This window comes from Emys orbicularis, chromosome 3 (assembly GCF_028017835.1).
Source record: "Emys orbicularis isolate rEmyOrb1 chromosome 3, rEmyOrb1.hap1, whole genome shotgun sequence".
Lineage (NCBI taxonomy): Eukaryota > Metazoa > Chordata > Testudines > Emydidae > Emys > Emys orbicularis.
In genome coordinates, this window is record NC_088685.1 from 142324519 (window position 1) to 142346395 (window position 21877).

The window sequence follows — 21877 nt, forward strand, 5'->3', positions numbered from 1 at the left end:
AATTTTGTTAAAGTCAAAACATTTCATTAAATTGTCAATGGGAAAAAGTTGAAACAATTCATTTAGACTCGTTTCATTTTGATAATGTCAACAAGATTAATTTCAATAAAGGAAAAATATTTCATTTTGACTTTATCATTTTGATTAATTTCATTTAGACTTTTCATTTACCGATTTTCTAGACATAGGAAATGCAGTAGATCTCAAATCAAGATTTGAGGACTTCAGTAACCCAGCGAGAGGTTATGGGTCTATTACAGGAGTGGGTGGGCAAAGTTCTGTGGCCTGCAATGTCCAGGAGGATCATGATGGCTCCTTCTGGCCTTAAAGTCTATGAGACTTTTATGTTATAATATACTAGCAGGTCATACACTTCATTGCATATGTAGGCCAAACTGGCAGGTGATGGGAGGGATAGGAAAACAGTCTCTACCCCTGAGTCAGTAGTACTGGGGTACTGCCACTAAGTACTGCCTGAGTCTGTAGTACAGGCTATTGCCACTAAGCCTCATTTTATTGTTAAGTTATCTAAGCTGCTCCTTTTCTCTTTGTTTTATCAGTTTCATGTCAACAATTTCCCTCTGACTGTACCCCTTTGGTGCTGCAGGCAGAGGAGACCGAGCAGTAGCATTGTGATCTCAGAGGAAACTCAGCCAGTCATCACTCCCTCCCTCCAGTAACCCTAACCTTAAGCCCAAACCCTACCCCTGCTGCCTGCTTTGGCCATCTTGCTCTTTGACAGTGCTCATTTAGTGCTGCAGGCAGAGGAATCTCTCTGCCTTCAACCCCAAATGGACATTGTTTAGATGAACTAAAAGAGTTTTGACTAGGCAAAGGTAAACGATCTTGCTTCAGCCAAGCACCATGTGGATGGAGCCACTGTAGAAATTTCCAGCCTCATGCCTACTCAGTCAGTATAGCTCCTGATCTGAAGCAGTGTCCCCAGTACAGTCCTGAACCCCTGTGTACCTCAGCTCCCTCAAAGCACCTCAGTAATGACCTGAGGATTCATTTTCTGATTCATTTCAACCAATGGGATTGATGTAAATGAACTTGAGGGAGGAAGTGATGACTGCCTGAGGCCTAGTCCACACTGTACAATTAGGTCAACCCAGCTACGTCATTCAAGAGTGTGAAAAATCCACACCCCTGAGTGGTGTAGTTAAGCTGAGCCAACCCCCGCTGTAGTCAGTGCCGGGTTGAGGGAAGAATTCTAGTGCTAGGTTGAGGGAAGAATACGCCGACAGGAGAACCCCTCCCATTGGCATAGGTAGCGTATACACTCAAGCACCACAGCTGTAGTGTTTCAAGTGTAGACAAGCCCTGAGTTGCCTCCGCCAGTGCTCCTATGCATACAGCTTCTAATGGGCACTGTTTGGAAATCAGGCTTTTCCAAGTGTTCGGTATTTTCAACTGTCACCAAAATCAATAGGTTCTTCCCACTGACACCTACTTGTGTTACAGACAGAGAAATGCCATCAAGCTGAGTGTTAGGCCTCACTCCTCACTTTGCTCAGCCAATCATATTTAATATTTTAATATAAAGGGCAAAAACAAAATTAATGAAAATGATAAAGTCAAATCATCACATTTTTACACTCTCGAAACAACATGTTTCAACATTACTGAAACAATTTGATGTTATTGGATCCCTTTGTTTCAATGTTCCTAAATCAAGTTCTTCTGAATTTTCATTTTGCAGGAAATGTCAAAACTCAGCTTTTGACTCCATTCAGAACCAGTCAGAATTTCCCAAAGGAAGGGCATTTTGGTTCCAATTGCTAAGGTATCACATGCTGTAGAAACAAAGGAATTTAATTCTATGGGTTTCAAGACCACATGTCACATAAATAGAAAATCCATGATAGCATGGCATGGTACAAAAATTTTATCAGCATGACTGGTATGGCTGAATGACTCACTAGCAGCAAAACTAAGAGTGAATTACACAGTGTGTGACACAGTAAAACTGCCAGGAAAGAATTAAGGGCTCCTTGTGTGTCACATGGTTCAGCGGGGGACTTACAGAAAGCATGAAGCCTCTTTCCCTTGCCTCAATCCCCAGGAAATGTCTCTAGGGGCTGCAGCTCACATTGGTCAGGGGAATTGCTTTGTTTTATGTTGCTCACAAGTTTGGGTTCAAACAATAAATTGTACCCTGAGGCAATGGCCTGAAAAGATGTGGGTGTGGCACTGGTTCTTTCCTGGACTGGTGCAATAAGCTAATTTACGAAGTCATGCCAAAGAAGCAACAATAAAACCATACCTCATCACAGATTCTGTATATACTATACAGGAAGATTATTTTAGAATTTTATCACTGCAGATTTTTATATCCCTCCATCTGTAAGCCATGTTCCCTTAGTACCATCACTCTAACTTGTAGTCTGTCATAAACAGATATAGGTAAGATAAGTAGTGATTAATGCTGCAATGCAAATAAACAGGCCCATGACCTGTAAGGTAATTTGCTTAGCTAATCTAGGCCTAAGTAGCTTGACATAAGAATAACATGGCAACAATGATGTAGGTAATTGCTGGGTAAGTTGTATTTAACTGTTGCTTTAATCTTGGATAACACAGAAAAGTAATACCACATTATTGATATTTTAGGATAAGTTTAAGAAGTAAGTATGATTAACCACAGAAATACCATGGCAACTAATTGATGTACATGCTAGTGAGGTAAATACGCAAGTAACCAATTAACAGTGTGTACCCCTAAAAGATAGAGTGCAGAACCTTAAATAAGGAAGATAGGCGGAGACACATAGGAATATGCATAAAATACAGGAGGCATCCTATATGATGTAGCATACACTGGAACATGAAAGACTGCTGACCCATGATCAGTCATACCACTTATTTCAGGATCCAGTGCTGGACATTCTGTATTATATTTCTTTTCCTCATCATATTGCAGTATTCAAGGGTTCATCAGATTATTAAAGTAAATGTGATTAGCCTAAACTGGTTCTCATGTGCTTATCAGGTCTCTTATCCTGAGAACACTCATAATATAGTAACTAATCTGGAGGCTGAACCCTTTCAGTCTCCTGCATGCTAAATTGTTAAATTATAATTCCCCAACTACAAATTTTGGCTACAAACTGCACCAGACATGGTAGCCAGGAACGTCTTATTTAAGGGACATGCCTTATCTAGTACCCAATAACTTGCATTCTGTAACAAAGCAGCACAGGACACACTTTGTCCCATATTTCAGCAAAAATCATACACATGATGGTACACTCTGATCCAGATGATTTTGTACCACAGACAAAAGATCTCAGGGTTTAAAGAAACTTTGTCCCATGATATTTATACAATTGTCCTTTATTTCTGTGAAAATGTGTGCAGTCAACCTAGACCTACGTAGAGAAAGGAAAAATAATACATTTTAGCACCCTCTAAAACTTTTAGTTACATCTCTTATAGTGTTGTAAATATTAACTTCATGAGCTCATGACTTACGAAATCTAGAAGCAAGAGCTGTGTTTCCCCTTGGAAAGACTTTCCGTAGAATTTCCAGCACCACATGGGTCAGGAGATATTGTACCTCAAATCCATAACTGGTCTGGGACTGACCACTGTCTATCATGAGCCTTGGAACAAATATAATTTTGGATGTGAGAGAGGAAACTACACAATTGACAGAAAGAACAACACTTCCTTAAAAAAAAAAAAAATTAAAAAAAAGAGCAGCCTGCCACAGAAGAGCATGATGGCAGTTTGAAGCTACTCAGGGTGTGAAATCTCTGAATTATTGCAGTCCCAGCAGAGATGGATAAATGGGCAGAGTACTGGTGAAGCAGCCAGAGGTGCACATGATAAATGCAATTTAGCAAACGGATACCAACAACATACCCTATATGGAGTGTGTTTCTTAAGGGGATGCTATAGCATTGCCCTTTTTGGAATTACAGATTTTGGCAATACCATTAGCTTTGTTTAATACATCACTCACATTCAAACCCATATATCCAGGTTTATTCCTTAATTTGATCACATAACTGATTCACCCCCAGAGACAATAGTGCATCTGTTATTTGTTTTTGATTACTGGCTTAAGCAATATTTAAGCAGGTGCACATTTACACTTAAAAGAGCATAAAACATGAAAATGGAGGAATTCAGCAATTAGAGAAAGAAAGAATCCCCATTTAATTTTTGGTGGGTGAGATTTTTCTCCAAATACACTTTTTAATAGGAAATTATTTTTTTTCAATGGGGGAAGGGAGTGAAAAAAAATGGTCAAGTCAGGTTTTATTTCTCAGCTTTGTTTGGCTACAAATGTAATTACCAGTGATAGCGAATTGCAATGGCAGCTGAAAGAAATGAAAATGTACCCATCTGAAAATAAAGCAATTTTCTCCCTACCCACCTTCTTCTCTGTCCCACATCCTGACATTTGAGTCTCTGTCCTTCTCCCTCTGAATTTGTTTGGGTTCCCATTCCATTTTTTATGTTGCCCCTGCCTGCCAGTCTTACACCTGATGCTCCTCATAGTAGGGTCCTTCCCATCCTTTACAATAATTTGCTGGAGAGGTTCTAATGCTGAAGCAGTGGAGGGGGATATAGAAGGTGTTCTCAAGCCACTGACTCTAGTTGTTGACTTGATGGTCCAGAAAGCTAGAACTGAACAGGGCCAGAGATGAGGACTTCAGTCAGCTGGATTCTTCCCCCATCCCTCTTACACTGGTGCAAGGCAATTGGACTCTGCAGCCACATCCTTTACCCCAGTTCAGTAGTGGCTGAACTACTAAGACCCTCAATGAGCACACATGACTACTTCTCTTCTCCTGTGGGGCTGTTCTGAAAATGTAATCTTGCACCACTTGACCTTAATGGGTATAGGATCAAGAAATGAGTGACTGGGCAGCTGAGGAAGGTTGCTCTCAAATTGCTCCCTTCTATAGTGCTCTATCAGGTCAGCAACTGGCCAGAATGCTGAGTGTAGGAAGTGCCAAAGGATATGGCTCACCAGAGACCCCAGTGACTCATTCTCCCCAAGCAAAATAATACTGCTTGGGGAGAAGCAGATTTAGGGGGACCATTTGAGAGCTGCATGATTCCTGTGATTGTGCAATGAATTTAAAGTGCTACAAAGATAGGCTTTACCCAGGGCCGGCTCCAGGCACCAGGCAACCAAGCACATGCTTGGGGCGGCACCTGGTAAGGGGCGGGCAATCTTGGGGTGGCGGGGGGCAGCGCAGCATTCCGCGGGGGGGGGCGCTCTGGCGGCGCGGCGCTCGGCGGGGGGCGCGGCGGCGCTCGGGGGGGAGGCGGGGCGGGCTCCGGCGGCGCGGCACTCGGCGGGGGGGCGGTGCAGGGCGCGGCGCTTGGGGGGGTTCTGGCGGCGCGGCGCTCAGCGGGGGGGCGGTGCGGGGCGCGGCGCTTGGGGGGGGGCGGCGCTCGGGGGGGGTTCCGGCGGCGCGGCGCTCGGCGGGGGGGAGGCTCGGGGGGCGGCGCTTTTTTTTGCTGCTTGGGGCAGCAAAAAAAAGTTAGAGCCGGCCCTGGCTGTACCATGATTAGAAGGGTTGATGATGGTGATGTCTAACTCATTCACTGTATGTCTGTCACATATTAAAAACAGAAATGTACATTCGTTCATTATTATTAGCTTGTATTATCATAGCACCTCTGGACCCAAACCAAGATCAGGCCCGCACTGTCCACTTTTATTTAAGGATACATAAAATATGTCAGAAATCAAATCAGTGCAGGAAACGAGTTACTGATCGACTTATTACTAGCTAATATTGCAATCCTCTTCCCAGCACTATATGTTAATATTTCCACTCTGAATAGGGTTTAAAGCCCCTTTGAGAAATTCAAAATGTCCAATTTATGAGAATGGCAGGAAGTATTGAATTGCCATCACTTTATTAGAAGCAAGTCTTTGTTTTTTATTATTCTATTAAATGTTTTTATTGTAAATAGAAAGAAAAATAGTGAAATGCATAAAGCTACAGAAACTAGAATAGCATCATTGATATTTATGATCTACAATAACTACATAAATAAGGAAACAAGCTGTTGATTACATTGCCTTAGCTCAATCAGAAACCAGAAATAAGGCCTTCCGTAACATATTTGCAACTCATGCTTTTTAGCAAGGAAATTGCACAACTGATTTAAGTGTCCATTTATATTCCACTTTACAGACATAATATTATTAGGGAGACAAGGTAGGTGAGGTAATTCTATTGAACCAACTTCTGTTGGTGAAACAGACAAGCTTTTGAGTTTTACATGGAGTTCTTCTACAGATCTAGGAAAAGTCCTCAATGTAACAGCTAAATACAAGGTAGAAGAGATTGTTTAGCATAAATAGTTAACACATGTTGCAAGAGACCATTCAAGGTGAAGTGGGTAGTTAACACCTCTGCAGTCATAGGACTGTTTTTATTGAGTCCAGGATTTTTGGTGTCTATCAGAATTATGAATTTAAGCTCCTGGGCTCATTTTTAGAAGATGTTGTGTGGGTTTTCTTTGTGGATGAGGACTGAGCGGTCAGATGTGGAGTGATTGTTTTGTGAAAAGTGTTTGCCCCTGGGTGATATGGTGTTTTTGTCTTGTGTAATTTTTCTGTGTGAATTCATTTGAGGATGTAGTGATTGTCTTGTTTCATGCAGATAGTTATTGGAATATTTAGTGCACTGGATGAGGTTCACCCCATGTTGCGACAGGCATGTGTAGGATCCATGGATCTGTGAAGATAGGTGCGGTGATCCATGGATTTCTTGTGTATAGTTGTCTGTAGGTTTCCATTGCTGAAGCTGATGGTGGTGTACAGGAAGTTGATGCTGGCGTAGAGGAAGTTGATGCTGGCATGGGAGTGTTCTATAAATTGTTTGATGAATGGGTGGTGATGGTTGAAGTTGTGGTGGAAATCTATGAAGGAGTTTAGGTTGTCGGTCCAGAGGATGAAAATGTAACCAATGTATCTCAGGTATATCACTGGTTTTGTGATGCACTTGCCCAGAAATTCTTCCTCAAGGTGGCCCATGAAGAGATTGGCATATTGGGGAGCCATCCTAGTGCCCATTGTAAAAATTTTATGGGTGAGGATGAAATGGACGAGCTTGATGATGACTTTGGGGGGTGGGGATATCTGAATATTGTCCAGTAACCATCCCAAACACACCAAGAAATCAGTTATCTACAGCCAGGCACTCAAATACCACACACTATGTTCCAAGGAGAAAATCTGCAATATACACCTTAACACACTTACAAGGATACCCCACCAGAGAAGTAGATTGCATCATGGAACAGCCACCTAACTACTCCGAGAGAACCTGCTTCAATACAGGGGGAAAAAACGTCCGACTGTACACCCCTAGTTGTCACCTACCTCCCCACATTAGAACCCATATGGGATACCATTAAACAATTACAACCCATGCTCAACGGGGACCACATACTGAAGGAAATATTTCCCAAACCCCCTCTTCTGGCCTTCAGACAACCCCCTAACCTCTCCAAGTTCATCTTCAAAAACAAGCTCCCCACTAGGGTTGCCAATCCTCCAGGAATTAAAGGTTTATCATGTAATGAAACCTCCAGGAATAAGTCCAACCAAAATTGGCAACACTATTCCCCACAGATCAGAACACACCAACTCAAAGTGGCACCAAAACAAAGGTGCAAAACTTGCAGACATATATCCACTGCTACCCACCTTGTCTTTAATATCTTGGGACCAACCTGGCTATAACAGCACTGCAAATAATATCATTACACTTTCACATGTGTGTACTATACACACACATATATTTTACACATACAGAATTTAAATTTTTCGCATGTCGTATAAAAAACATGAGCGTAAAACTATATTTATTGTGACCTTTAAGAGATTAAATGAGTGTTAAAGTTTTAGAAGACAAAAATCCATATATTCTCAAACACAGGTGTAATATTTTGATTAAAGACTCAGGTACTAACCGCTATGTTTTTGCACAGCAATATAAAATTACACTTTGCCAGAGGGGAATTAATGAATCAGTCAATCAATCTACAGTAAATTACTGAAATCTTATTAAAATACTTGTTCAAAATGAGGGGTATATAGTAAAAACTAGATTATATACTGTAAGTTGCATAAACGGCATTTCATCACAACACAAAATCAGTTAAGTTTCTGAAAAGTTCAGATAGCTATTGCATCACTACGTTAACATTCCCAATTCCTACGTTATATTTGGAAACCTTCCTAATATTCACAATAAAGTACTGAGGGCCAAATCCCAAAAGATTCAGAGTTTTGGTTTAGATGGATAAGCATCCAGATGTTCCAGGATGAAATCCTAGCCCCTCCAAAGTCAATGGGAGTTTTGCCACTGACTTCAGTGAGGCCAGGATTTCACCCCAGATGTTTTTTTTTCCTGAACCTCTGAGGCTCTCCAATTGGCAGCATGACCCTCCTTACCTGCAGAGTTACCTTCCCAGTGGGCAAGGGACATCCATCAGCCAGCCAACCAAATCCAGCAACAGGGTCACTTCTTCAAGGAGCAACAGGCTGATTCGCCCTTCACATGGCCTCCATTGTCTCTCCTGCTCGACTCCCTCAATCTAATCTCAAATGATTTGGATTGCCCAGTCTAAGGATATACAATGGGTTGAAAACGCCACTGTTTTTCCAACTTCAAAAAGGCAGTGCGCAGCAGGACTCCAATGAGTCTCACTGCTCCAAAACATGGGAACATTATGCCCAGACACTTTCAAAAGAGGTTACCTGAAGTGTAGAATTTTCAAAAGTATCTAAATTCCATTTCCAAAAGTGACTGATTTAGGAGCCCTAAATCTCTAAGTGACTTTTGAAAACATGATTTAGACTCTTAAGTCACTTAGGGTAACCTTTTCAGAAGTGCCCAAATGAACTGTCTCCCAGGCCAAACCACTGAAGACACCAGATAAGGGTTGCAGGCATCTGAACCCACCATTCCAGACACTAGTATATCAGCCAGCACAGGTAAGAAGTTGGGAGAAGAATGGTGTGGAAAGTACAATGGCCCTGCTGGGTCTATGTATCTTATGCACTAATATGACCCCCATCACTGCAGTATCTGACTGCCTCACAATCTTTAATATATTTATACATACATCTATGTAACACAGAGGGAAGTGAGGGAGATATTCCTTATATGAACCGTCCTAGACCTCAAAATTACTTACTTTTGGTTGAGTTCAGAGAATAACTGAAGGTTTGAGGGGCATTCTTATTTTATGTCAACCAGTTCACCCATCCCAATGTTAGATGCATTAGCCCACACATAGAACTGTAGGACGGGAAGGGACCTCAAGAGATCATCTTGTCCAGTCCCCCTGCACTCGTGGGGGGACTAAGTATTATCTAGACAAGTATTACCATTGTATACATGACATATATGTTCTTTTGAAATTAGTTTAATTATCTCTAGAGCTAAATTATGATACTACACTGTACTGTATCAAAAGATTAGGACTCCGTAGCATTACTAACACACAAAACGTTCTGTACAGTGTTATGTAAATATTTTAGCATGCCTGCAGTGATTCCACCTTGTGATATGATCCTATCAGCTCAACATAAACAGGGTTTAGCCTGCATCTGTACTTTGATGTAATCGCTCTTGATAAATTCTCTTGGTGCCCCGTCTGTGCCTCTCTCACTATTAAAAGGTATTTGTAGCAGTATACAATGAAGACCAGTTAAGGGAACAGAGTTTTCATATAAAACTTCTGACTGGAAGACACTGTGAAAACATCAGCAGTATGCACATTGTTTAACTGAACTTCAATGGGATTACTTATTCACAGGATCAAAGCACATGCTAAAATCCCTTGCAGGATCAGTGCCTTAATGTCCACTATGCCAGAGATGTTAATACTCATCTCAATTTACTGCTTAAGCATGTTTCTGCCCTGGAGTTAGTACCTGGTATGCTGACTGAAGGGCGTCAGATGAAAAGCAGAAGGGAGCAGAAGCAGAAAGTCAAGGCTCAGTCCCCTGCAGAGTTTGTAAACTCTATTATAGGGTCAAGGTTGCCGTCAGAACTTCTGCTTAGTGGAGCTTCTAAGCTTTGTAACCACGACACATTTTTCATATGCTCCCCAGCAGCTCATCTTTACATCCTGGTGTTTGGGCTCCAGTTTGCTACAGCCATGTATGTTCATGTGTAAGTCTATTCTACTTAAATTTTTATTGGCTATTGAATACATCCAGGTTGAGTTGTGGATTAATTGAGAGACACTATTGTTAATTTTTTTTTTTAATCAGCATTTTTCAAAACAGTGGGATACGAGATCCCACAGTTTCCCCCCTTATTTAATATAGGAAATAATTTCACTGTGTCAGATACCACTACATGTTAACAGTAGCTAAATATTGACTAAGCAGCAAAGAGTCCTGTGGTACCTTATAGACTAACAGACGTATTGGAGCATGAGCTTTCGTGGGTGAATACCCGCTTCTTCCGACGAAGCGGGTATTCACCCACGAAAGCTCATGCTCCAATATGTCTGTAGACTAACAGACGTGGGTGCATGCATCCGATGAAGCGGGTATTCACCCACGAAAGCTCATGCTCCAATACGTCTGTTAGTCTATAAGGTGCCACAGGACTCTTTGCTGCTTTTACAGATCCAGACTAACACGGCTACCCCTCTGATACTTAAATATTGACTGTTTAATGGCAACCATTCTATACAAAGGCATTAAGATTTTTCTTTATACTGACGACTTTTTCCAAGAAAATTGATACTGAAAATTAATTTTAAAAAAAATGTTAGAAAAAACTTTAGTATTAGGAAAAAATAGAACCACCACTTTAGAAATTGTAGTTTTCTTTTCTTTGAATGAAAATTCTCTAATTTCTAAGAGCTTTGTTATAACTGAGTTAAGGTTATGCATTGATATCTTTTTAAGACAACATAATTACAATTTAGGAACTTAAGTTTCTTCTATATGGCAACTTGTAGGGTTCTACCATTAGCAAGTGCAGGATAAGCCACAGAAAGGGGAAAACAATAAAGGCTGGTGTTGGAAACAGTTTGATGTGTAGGTTTCTTTAAATACAACTACAATCACTTGACTTTCAAACAGTTTAACTTTAGCTTTGAATTTTCTGTCTTACATCATGTTTTTATAACTACAATATTTTAACAATGTTATTTTACATCCACAGATCTTAATGTAGTACCTTAATTGTAAGTTAAAGGCTTTTTACTGTGATTTCAAGATCACAGGGAACTTTTTGTAAGACTAGGAGAATAACCCTAACCAAATGACAGCCGGGGTAATTATATTCTGACTACTTGAAACAGTGGGACTACCTGCATGAATAACAACTACTCCAGTGAGTACGTCCCCCCCCCCCCCCCCAAGGACATCACTTTAAATTCCCTCTGCAATTTTAACTGAATAAAGAAGTTTTCCACTTCCCATCTTAAAAGGTTATGTAGTATTTCCTTGCACTGTTAAACAGCTACCATACTTCTGTGTTCTTTGGCTTTTTCCCTGCATCATTACTTTCCTTGGTTACCTCTGTTTTGTGGTCTCCAAAGAGAGTGATATCTTGAGGCAAAATAGCATTCAACAATTTAAAAAAAATCAGACTTTTTGCAGTATGAAAACTGCACAAATGTGCTTTGCTTTGGGAAAAGCATCAAGGGGTAGCATCTTTCTCCGGTATCACTGCTGTAGAGAGGTGCATCCAAATTACCCTTTTTCAAAACACTAGTCTTCTAGGGCAGAGCTGAAGCTCACTGAAGTCAATAGAATTCATTCAACTGAGTCCAATGGGCATTTGATCAGGCTCCTATGCTAAATAGAAATTTGTTATAAGAGCTACAATTGTTTCATGAATAAGCTCCAAATGTTGGGAGAAAAACTGTCTACGAGCTTCCTGAATTCTCTCTTAGTTGAATACCATTTATTCAACTAAGTCAGTTCTTCCTCGGAACCTGGCAATATTCCATCTAACCTTAAACAAGCATTAACAGTTCCTTTGTTGCAACTTTCTCAACTGTCTAATATTTGCCTGATTTCCACTTCAATTTTTTTTAATCTAAAGTGCTTGAAAAAGTAATTTACATTCTGATACAAATTTATCTTGTTCCATTTAACTCATGTAAAATACAAGTCACGTTGTAGAGCTCACCACAGCACAGAAGCTCCTTTGGGAAGGAGTGTAATGATTTATTGGATTCTGCTGATTCAGGATCTTTACCATTCTTACTTTTGTTATGCCTTCCAGCCACTGTCACTACCAACCATGGAATTCTTTTGACACATTTACAATCTATTGTTGGGTACTGAATTTACTTTGTTTGAGTCCTAGTCACAGTTATTGTGGATTACAGTTATTGTGGATTACTGTAGCTGTGAATTTCCTGCTTTGTGATGTGATATATCTCAGAAATCAGAGTCAGGACCTTCATTCCCCTTATGTGTTAACATGTAATGTGTTATTGTTATGCATATATCATCGGTCCCTTAGATGAAGAACGCTGTTATTCATTTGAATGTGTTTTAATAAGTGTTGCTGATGTTATCTTAATGATCTCTCAAAGTAGTTTCCTTATGAATTGCCTAGTTTTCCATTGCATGTACTTTGCTATGTAATGACAGATGTTAGACACAAACAGTTGCTTAAAAGAAAATTTTAAATTAAATTTTAATGATTGTAAAACTATTTGTCAAGGTCAAATTTCAACTAATACAGAGGTGAAATGTAGCCTAATGTAAAGTATTTAAATTTCGTTATGGCCATGAAACTTAAGAGAAATATTAGTTTCTTAGCTCTGTGTGTATGTCTCAGCCACAGTATTGCAAAACGTCTGAAGGCTTAGTGTTAGCGAGTTGGAACTCTGAGCCCATCACCTACCACACAATTCCCTCCCTGCAGCCAATAAAACTGCAGCATGCAAATTAACTGAATAGTGATGATTGGGTAAGTTACCTCCGATGTCACAATTACATAACTTAAGAATGACTTGAGCTACTGATCTAGCTCTGAGTAAAACTGTAGAAAGATGATACAGCCATTGTTATTAACTTTGCTTAATTATAACCTAATGTTTTGCTGTTGTTTTTTGTTTGGTTGTTTGTGTTCTTTGTTTTTTATGTAGCTTAATCAAGAGCTGTAGTGTTAATGCATGTATGTGTGTGCAAGAGAGGATTTTTGGCTCCCTAGGGACAATGGCTCTTTAGCTACCAGGCCCCCCAAAAAAGTTATAATCTGAAGACAAAAACTGTTGAGGCCCATTTTTAATTAAATTTTAACCCAAAAATAATTAACAAGTTTATTTCTAAATAATTAGAAAATGCAGTCTTTGTTCACCATTACATGTGTATATTTAAAAAAGGAAACACTGTATTTATCATACAAAACAATGAGGTTGAACCCCTGCTTTAAGTGCAAACCTTGATGCACCCTTAATTAGGGTGACTCCATAATACTTCACAACTGTAGAACTACGTTTCTAGTCTCAGTTTCTAATCTGTTGCACATTTAAAAAAAACATTCAAGAAACATTTCCTTCGAGTTGCTCATGTCTGGTTTAAAAATTGATCATTTTAAACAGGTTTTATTCTAAAGCACCTTGCAATGCCCATATGGAGGGAGCTGCATAAATATATTCTGTTGTTGTTACCGAGGGAACCAGGTTGCTGAGAGAATATGAAGAACTGCCATGACTTAACCCAACAGCAGATAGTTATCAGCACAACTAAGGACTTTCAGAGGTCACCCACAACATTTATCTTCCTCCCCTCCCTACTCCAGCTCAAATCTCACTGAAAAGATAAAATAGGGGATGGAGGCAAAGGGGACCCTTTTCCATTAAAAAGACTACTTATACAAAGAGGAGATCTAAGGATTTCAGACAAGTCTTCAATCAGTTTTGTCACTTACCAGGCCAATAATCTCACAGGAGGCATTAGAAAATGACTAAACCAGATATTTAGAATGTGAGGGATTTCACTACACCCTGATTCTGAATTGAAATATCTCTAATAAGGATTTAAGAACCTTGTCCCATAAGACAAGGTTCTTTGATTATAGTCTTCATTTGGAAAAATCCCCCCTTTTAAACTATAAACTAGCATAATGTCATTTTCACCCATTAAAATGCCGTGTATTGATGCATTTAGGCCGCAGTTCAGCAAGGTACTTCAGCATGAGTCTAACTTTAAGCTTTAATAGGACTTAAATTGCTTAAATTTAGGCATGTGCTGAGGTACTTGCTGTACTTGGTCCTTAGCCAAGAAACAGAATATGAGTAACTTGTTTTAAAATCTGATGTGGTTTGAAAAGTTGTTTGTCAAATTAACGGTAACATAATCTATATCATTACAGCTTGGAAGAAGGAAATCCAGACTAATGTAAAAGAAGTCAAGTCAGCAATATGTTTCTAGAGCTTTATCTCCTTGGCGATCAGACAATAGTAGTAAGATATGGAACAAGAAGTCACTTAAAAAATCAGATGAATTGTAAATGAGTACATTCTGATTGGTTGCAGTGAGTTCCATATAAAGCTTGGGATATTTATAGTATTTTGTTTTCTGTACCTCTAACTTTACAATTTAGTTTAAAAGAAAAAACTTTTTACAGTTTTGAAATTGATAACCATAAGAGTTTTATAAGTATTTCTGAGTAACACATATATTTACTTCATAATTCCATTAAGTTGTTTTTCTGCCTCTTAAGATAAATATTGACTTCAATGAAACTTCTCTGGTCAATAAATCTTGCTGGTAACCCGAAGAAGTCAATATACAATATCTGCTTGGGATCTACAGCAATTTTTCCAGAAGTAAGGTACAACATATTATACAACTTCATCCCTGGCCTAACTCCATTGAAATCAGTTTAAATAAATGTTATAACTCTATTGGAAGCATTATTTAATAAATGTTATGTCGCCAGAGTGAGTGTGTGCATATCTGTGTTTATATAATCTTCCTTTGCCTGCATCTGCCATTACTATATGTATCAATTTTATTTATATCTATTTTGCTTTAAGCCATAGATGGTATACATAAGTATGTTCATTCCTAAGTGGAATGATTTTCTTAGCACAGATTAAATAGCATAATTGTATCAGAAGAAAGCGGCAAACTAAAATGTTATACATATCCTCCATCTACATCATGCAGCATGTATACCTACAGTATCCTATCTCAATCAGAAACATCACTACATGAGTGAACAGGCCATTAAAAATGATGCACCTCAAAGTATTACCCCTTTGTAAAAAAAAAATTTTTAAAGGCAGAAAAGGCTAAGTAAGTACTAACCACCTCTTTAAAAACAGACAATAATTACATGGCACCAAGTATTTTATAAACAATAAACATATGAATTTGGGATTAAATACTCATTGAGGTGAGGTATGTAACAATTTGTGTCTCTAGTCCACCACTCATGAGTGTTAAAATTATCCTAAATCATAAAAATAAAGTATGTACTTTACATGTATACACTTGGTACATACAGTATACCGCAATCTATTCATAATAAACATAGCCATTAAATGTGTACTCAAATATTTCATTGTGTGCAAGGAATATCCATGTTCCAATTATTTTTTCTTAACATCGTTCAAATGCGCTATGGGAATGAAATAGCTGGCTCAAATGAGAATGTAGTCTCCCACAGGACATACATTCATATGTATGATTACAGGAAACATTTTCACATTGATGTTGCAGCTCTATTTCAGATTACTATGCCAAGTTCAGACTTTATAATAAATAAGCACACACAAAAAGGGGTGGGGGCTATCCACTTGTTCTTTTCAAACAAGTAATGTCTATTTAGCCCATCCTAGGCAATACTATGGGACAGGTTTTTTTGGTTTTTTTAAATGTATTTTATATATATTTGGGCATGCTAATGTTCAGAGACCAGAACAGTGTCTAATTATGTGTTGTTTGATTATAGATGTGGTAGTAGTGTTACGTCTTGGCAAAAGACAATCAACACGTAGAACCAGTTACACGTAAAACCAGTTACAAAATGATAATCAACAAGTAAAACCAGTTAGAAACCCAATAGTTCGATTTCTGTGCTTTTTATGTATTAACACTCAGCCCTCCTGAGATAAAGCAATGACCTTTCTTTTTGACTCACAATGGGAAAACACTCTTCTTACTAGCTTACTACTGTGAAGCCTTGTTGTTAGTGTGAAGAATCAGGGAGATGTGTAGTAAGGTATGCAGAACATTTCAACTATTTGAGAAGTATTGAATTCTATTTCCAGCAATTCGTCAGTTCTTGTGATTTTATTAGACCTGTAAACACAACCTATATTTAATATTTCATTAACAGGTACAAGTACTTCAAAAGGAGTATTTTTATATTATACAATTTGGTGGAGAGGAAATGTAACACCTTATCTACCAGTTGTTTTTCAGGTTTCATCTTAAACAGGTGTTAATGTACTATCTATAATTTTCATGCAACAATAGGTCCATTATGCTTTTAATAGGTGGATTTCTACCTGAAATAAACCCTAACATGGCTTACATCAAATGTAATATTTTTCTATGTATCTCAGTCATTTTTAACTGTATGTCACTGTCTCCCATCCTTTCCATTGGTGAATAATTTACAGTCTGTTGCAATATGTAAACCCATTCAGTCTCTTTTGCTTCGCTATCCATAAGCGTCTATCTCCTTATTTTGCTTGTACTACATATTAACTATGGGCTTCATCTAAAAAGCTATTCAGAAAACTCTAACACAGCATGCAATTTATCTCAACTCAGTTCCTTGCTTTTAAAAGTTACATAAAGCAAAACAACAACATTGCTTTAAAACATATGAATCACAGCACTACTTACAAGCACTTCAAAACCTCATGAAATATTTACTGCAGCCATCCCCAGCATCAGATCTGCTGTGGCCCCAAAGACACATCGTTAAGTCATATAATACTGCTGCAGGAATTGATCCTTCAGGGAAACCTCCTGGACTCTACACAGAGTTAACATTTTAAAGCCCCACGTAGGAAGAGAAAAATCACATCTAGATTAATGTTTTCTTTTAAACAGTCCTAGGCCTATATTAGATCAATTACAAGCCAACACAGCAGTGAGCCCCAATGCCACCTTCCCAATACATCTCCACTCTCAGTGCTCAGTTTGTAGGAGGCTGGGAAATAATGCAAGGATGTTCAATAACTTCTCAGGCTCCACATAACTTTCCCACTCACATTTTACACAGCGGTTTGGGGAATATATTCCAACAGGCTGTTTACTTTGGTGGGCCGCTTCGGGACCTTTGGCTAGTTTCTTTCCTCCTCTACCCTTTGGGAATTTCGCCAACAGAACACTGAAGCTCACACCTCACTCCTCCCTGGGCTTTGCTGGAGGAGACCCAGCAGGGAAAGGAAAGAAGGGAATCAGAAGCTGGCTTACATGCTCCAGTTGGTCTTTCCTCCTCAGCCAGACACTGGCACTGAAGTCCTGCTGTTTGACAGTGCTGTAGAAGTTGGCACCTACTCTGGGGAGGCTCGGGGATGGCTCTTTGGAGCGGCTCTTCAGCCTCAGCTGCTCGAAGCCCTCGTGGGGGGAAGAGGCGAGCCAGTCATGCCTGACTTCCATCTTGACATGACAAGGCAGAGTCCAAGGAAAACCAGAGGAAACCAAGGAATTAGGAGGCACCGGGGGGGGGGAGGAAAAGAGGGAGGAGGAGAAATAATTCAGAAGGGAGGGGGAGAGGAAGAAGAGCTGCAGGTGTGGAGGGGGGAGCTGGAAGGGGAGCAGGAGGACTCAGGACAGCAGATGCTCCAAGATGCAGCTGCTGCTTGTTGCCCCCGCCGGCAGGCAGCTGCAGTCCGGAGCGGGCGCAGCGCAAGGCGCTTTCTCGCGGCACTGGCTGGGACCCTGGGCCGGAGAGAGCCGGGGCGGGGAGGGACGCGCGGGATGGTGGTAGCGGCGGCTGCTCCGCTGCTGCTGAAGAGGGAGGGGCTGGGCTCTCTCTCCAGCCAGCCCGCAGGTTGGTGCAGTGAAGGGGCTGGAGCTGCTGCCGCCGCCTCGGTCCCTGGAATTAGTTCAGCTCCGCCTCCTCTCCAGCAGCCACCTTTGGGGAACACTTAACAAGCCCCACGGTGGCTTCTAGGACAGGAGCCGCGCTGCCTCCTCCCTGGGGTGCAGGCGGCTTCCCCAGAGGAGCGGAGGTGACAGCTGCTGGCTGCTGAATCCAGGCGAGCTTGTCTAACGGGAGGGAGACACCTCCCCCGGCCCCTCCCCTTGTGACCGGCCCTTTCCTTGGCTGGCCAAACTTCAGCGGCTTCCCAAGCAGGGAACGCGCGTCTCCCTCCTCCAGCCAGTTCCCGAGCCACGCCAGCCCCGTCTGCCGCACCTGGGAGTCAGCGGCACCGGCACGAGCAAGCCCAGAGCATCCACCTGTGGGGAGCAAGCGCGCACGGCCCCCTTGGGACCACCCTGCGGGGGAGGAGGAGCTTGGATGGTCACTCACTAGAGGTGGGCTCAGCTCGTTCTCCCATCCCGCCCGCCTATATGCAGGACGAGGTGCAGTCATCTCATGTCACTGGCTTTCTCTCCCTCTGCTTTCTTCCTGCTTTCTTTGCAGCATGCAGGTTATAATGCCAGCAGGACTCACTCAGGTACTGTGCACTTCGAGGCGCCCCCCTCCCAACTTCCACAGACTGGACTCTTGGCCAGGCTGGCAGAATCAGCACCTTCTAATCTTCTAAACAAAACAGTTTTGTTTGAACACGGGAAACAAGGCTTTGTGGGAGCTAAAGCTTCCTAATGTAGCCAAGAGGATGACAAATGAGCCACCAGGGGATGATCTTTGTTAGACACTACCCTAAGGCATTCATGCTGGCAGCACTGGTTCAAGACAAAACAAATAAACACAAAGGCTGGTAAAGAATCTCAAGGAAAAAGGAAAATCTTCTGCTTGTTCTGCATGCTGTTTTTTTCATAGCTGTTTCAACAACTCTAATAATACATTTGCATACAATACAATAATGCATGCAAACAATAGAGGAATGCATTTATAGAGCAACTTCCATTCAAAGAGTTTACATACATCAATGGATTAAGCCTCACAGTGCCCCTTGAGCGAAATCACTATTATTACCTGTGTTTGACAAATGGGGAAACTGAGACAAAGATTAAGTGATTAAGGAAGGTTGTGCAGGTAGTCAGCTGCAGGGTCAGGCACAGAACCCAGATTTTCGGACTCAAGGTCCTATGCCTTCATCACAAAATCATTGTTACTTTATAAGGTCCTACCTACACTGCTTTAAAACCTGACAGAAATCTACAATAATGGCTCGAACGCTACAGCTTGCAACAGCATTACCGCAGTGTTCTGGGCCATTGTGTGAAGAATACTCAGTACTTTTGTTCTTTTATGAGGAAATGAGTCATTTGTTTTGATTGTGATCTCTTTGCTGTTGTCCACTGTCCTCTCTTTTAGTACAGATTGAAATATGTCAGTATTTAACAGAAATAAACTAAGAGGAATTTCCTTTTTCAGTGTGCAGAACCAGCTCACTAATTGCCCACACTCTGCAATGCTATATTAAGCACAGACAAGAAATTCCAACTCCCTCATACAGCACTAAGAAATAATTATTGTAGCTCAGAATGGCATGTCAGTTTCTGATGAATGTTTGCAGGCAGATCATTTTTGAAGAGAATTAAAAAAGTTGTTTTGGCAAAGAATTAAAACTGATGTAGTTCTACAAATAAGGTGGCATTAAACTAAAATATGATATTGTGCAGTTCACTGAAGCTACCCTTTTAAATAGTGAAAGTAGTAAGACTAGACAATGAGACCATTTTAAAAAGTTCTATATTAACTGTGCATATGGGCTCAATCCTGCTCCCATCAATGTCAATAGGTACATTTCAATGGTGGTAAGATCAAGTCAATGGTGCATTTAAATCACGATGATGCCAGTCTGAAAGAGAACTTTGAAAGAAAGACTTCAAAGAGTAAAACCAACTATAGAAGTAGCTATGAAGCAATGATCCAATTTTCTTAGTGTTTATGAAATACAGAGAGAAATAAAGATGTACCCACAGAAAAACACAGAGCTTTATTTATATCAAGGGGGTTTGGTGACAATATAAAAATGTAGTGTTTTGTTCTAGTAGTAACAAAAATACAGTTACATGATAATGTTTGGTTGTGGTTTTTTTTTTTTTTTTTGACGACACTTGGGTAACAACCAAAAATACAGATGCTGAATGTGAACAGTTTTCACTCAAAAGTTTATAGGATTCCCACTTTCCCCAACAGTTTGAACTTCTCTATATCTTTCTCTGTCTGTTCTCCTGACAATACAGTAAATGTGGGTATTTTCAAGATGCAGCAGCAGCTGGCCATCACACTCTCCCATGCCCCAATAATGAGTGGAATATATTGGTTCAGGACCACACAATGCCATTGCATGGAAGACAGCCCAGGAGCAGCAGAAATCCATGAAAAAGTATGTAAATACATGGCGTATCAAGGGTATAGCACAGAACACCCTTTGACCAGCACACATGTGGCACAGCACACTTAGTATGGCTAAGCTCAAACTTGCAGATACCCTATATAGGCCAGCATGTGTGCCTGCAGCTGGATAACAGGGACACATGTTGGTCCATACTGCTGTTCAATCAATCAACCCAACCCCCTTTTGGTCCATGTAAATGCCACACTCCTACACTAGTTGTGGGTAGAGCTGCTTCAGCTATTGATATGTTTATATTGCTACCTACAGCAATCCTGTCTTGTGATGTGTTTTCTATAGGAAGTTTCATGGTGTTTCCCAGGCATCATATCAAATACTTCAGTTTTTCCCTAACTTCTAATCTTTGCATGGGTATTGTTTCGTACCTGTGCAGGGTTGTGATCTGATGGGGGTCATACAACATAGTTACTTTTTAAACCCTTTACTGGCATGCCAGGAACAGCTTGCTACTGTACTTCAGTGGATTACATCACTCAGACCTCCCTCTTTATAGAGCCAACTTCTGTACAGTGGTTTGCCTTTCCTTCCTTCTCTCTCCCCTCAATAGCCTCCTTCTCTCTCCATCCCTTTTCACCAGCCAGCGGCAGTTCTTTCCTCCAGCCAGTTCAAACAGCTGGATTGTTGGCAGACACTTTGGGTCCCCAGTCTACAGGATCTGTCTGTTCCTGCTTCCTTCCCTGCCTGACAGTCTCAACCCCCCTGGCCATGTCTTCCACTCCATTCTCCCCTGCTCCAACTTTCACACACACCCCTGTCCTCCAGATACTCTCCACCCCAGTTTCTGTGTCTTCCCCTCATTTGACGTTAATATCACCCCTTCCCCTATTCCTGATTTTTAATATCTGAAAGGGGGGGCGGTGTTAATAGCACTAAGGCTTTAGCTGTATTTGTAATTTAGGTGCCTGTGCTGCCTTTACCACTTCTGCATGGTGGCACATAGCTCCTACGACTCACACACATTAACAGAAGTTTTATCATTTCATACATGATGGCCTTACAAAGTGTTACTGCTTCCTAATCCAATGCAGGACAGGCTTTCAGTGGGAGAGTCTAGTCCTTTTACTCAGCCAACTAACTTGTGTGAAAACTACAAGCTGCCTGTCTTCACTAGTCTTACCTTGTTAGCTAACTCAAGCTAAGAACACACCTTCTTTCCTACTAAGACAAGGCCCTCAAAGCACCACCAGTCCAACCTAAAGGGACCTGCTAGGCTATGACACAGGCCCTCCATTTAATTTTACTGCCAGTCTGCTGTATGCAGAAAACTAACTTGTCCAGGCCACCACCACCACCTAACCCAGCCTAATTTAGAGCTGAGACAAATTCCTACTAAATCAATCAGTTCTGCAGTAGGTCACTATTTCCAGTTCACAGTATGAGC

General features: G+C 40.8%; 1 protein-coding gene across 1 annotated transcript in view; it reads right to left on the minus strand.

The window, feature by feature from the left end:
- The window catches only part of PLD5 (phospholipase D family member 5), a 259968-nt gene extending 242369 nt beyond the window's left edge, over positions 1 to 17599 (minus strand). The window contains exon 1 of the mRNA XM_065401866.1: positions 17414 to 17599. Within this exon, the coding sequence (XP_065257938.1) occupies positions 17414 to 17599 (186 nt within the window). The remainder of the gene's footprint in view (positions 1 to 17413) is intronic.
- Between the last annotated feature and the right edge of the window lie 4278 nt (positions 17600 to 21877).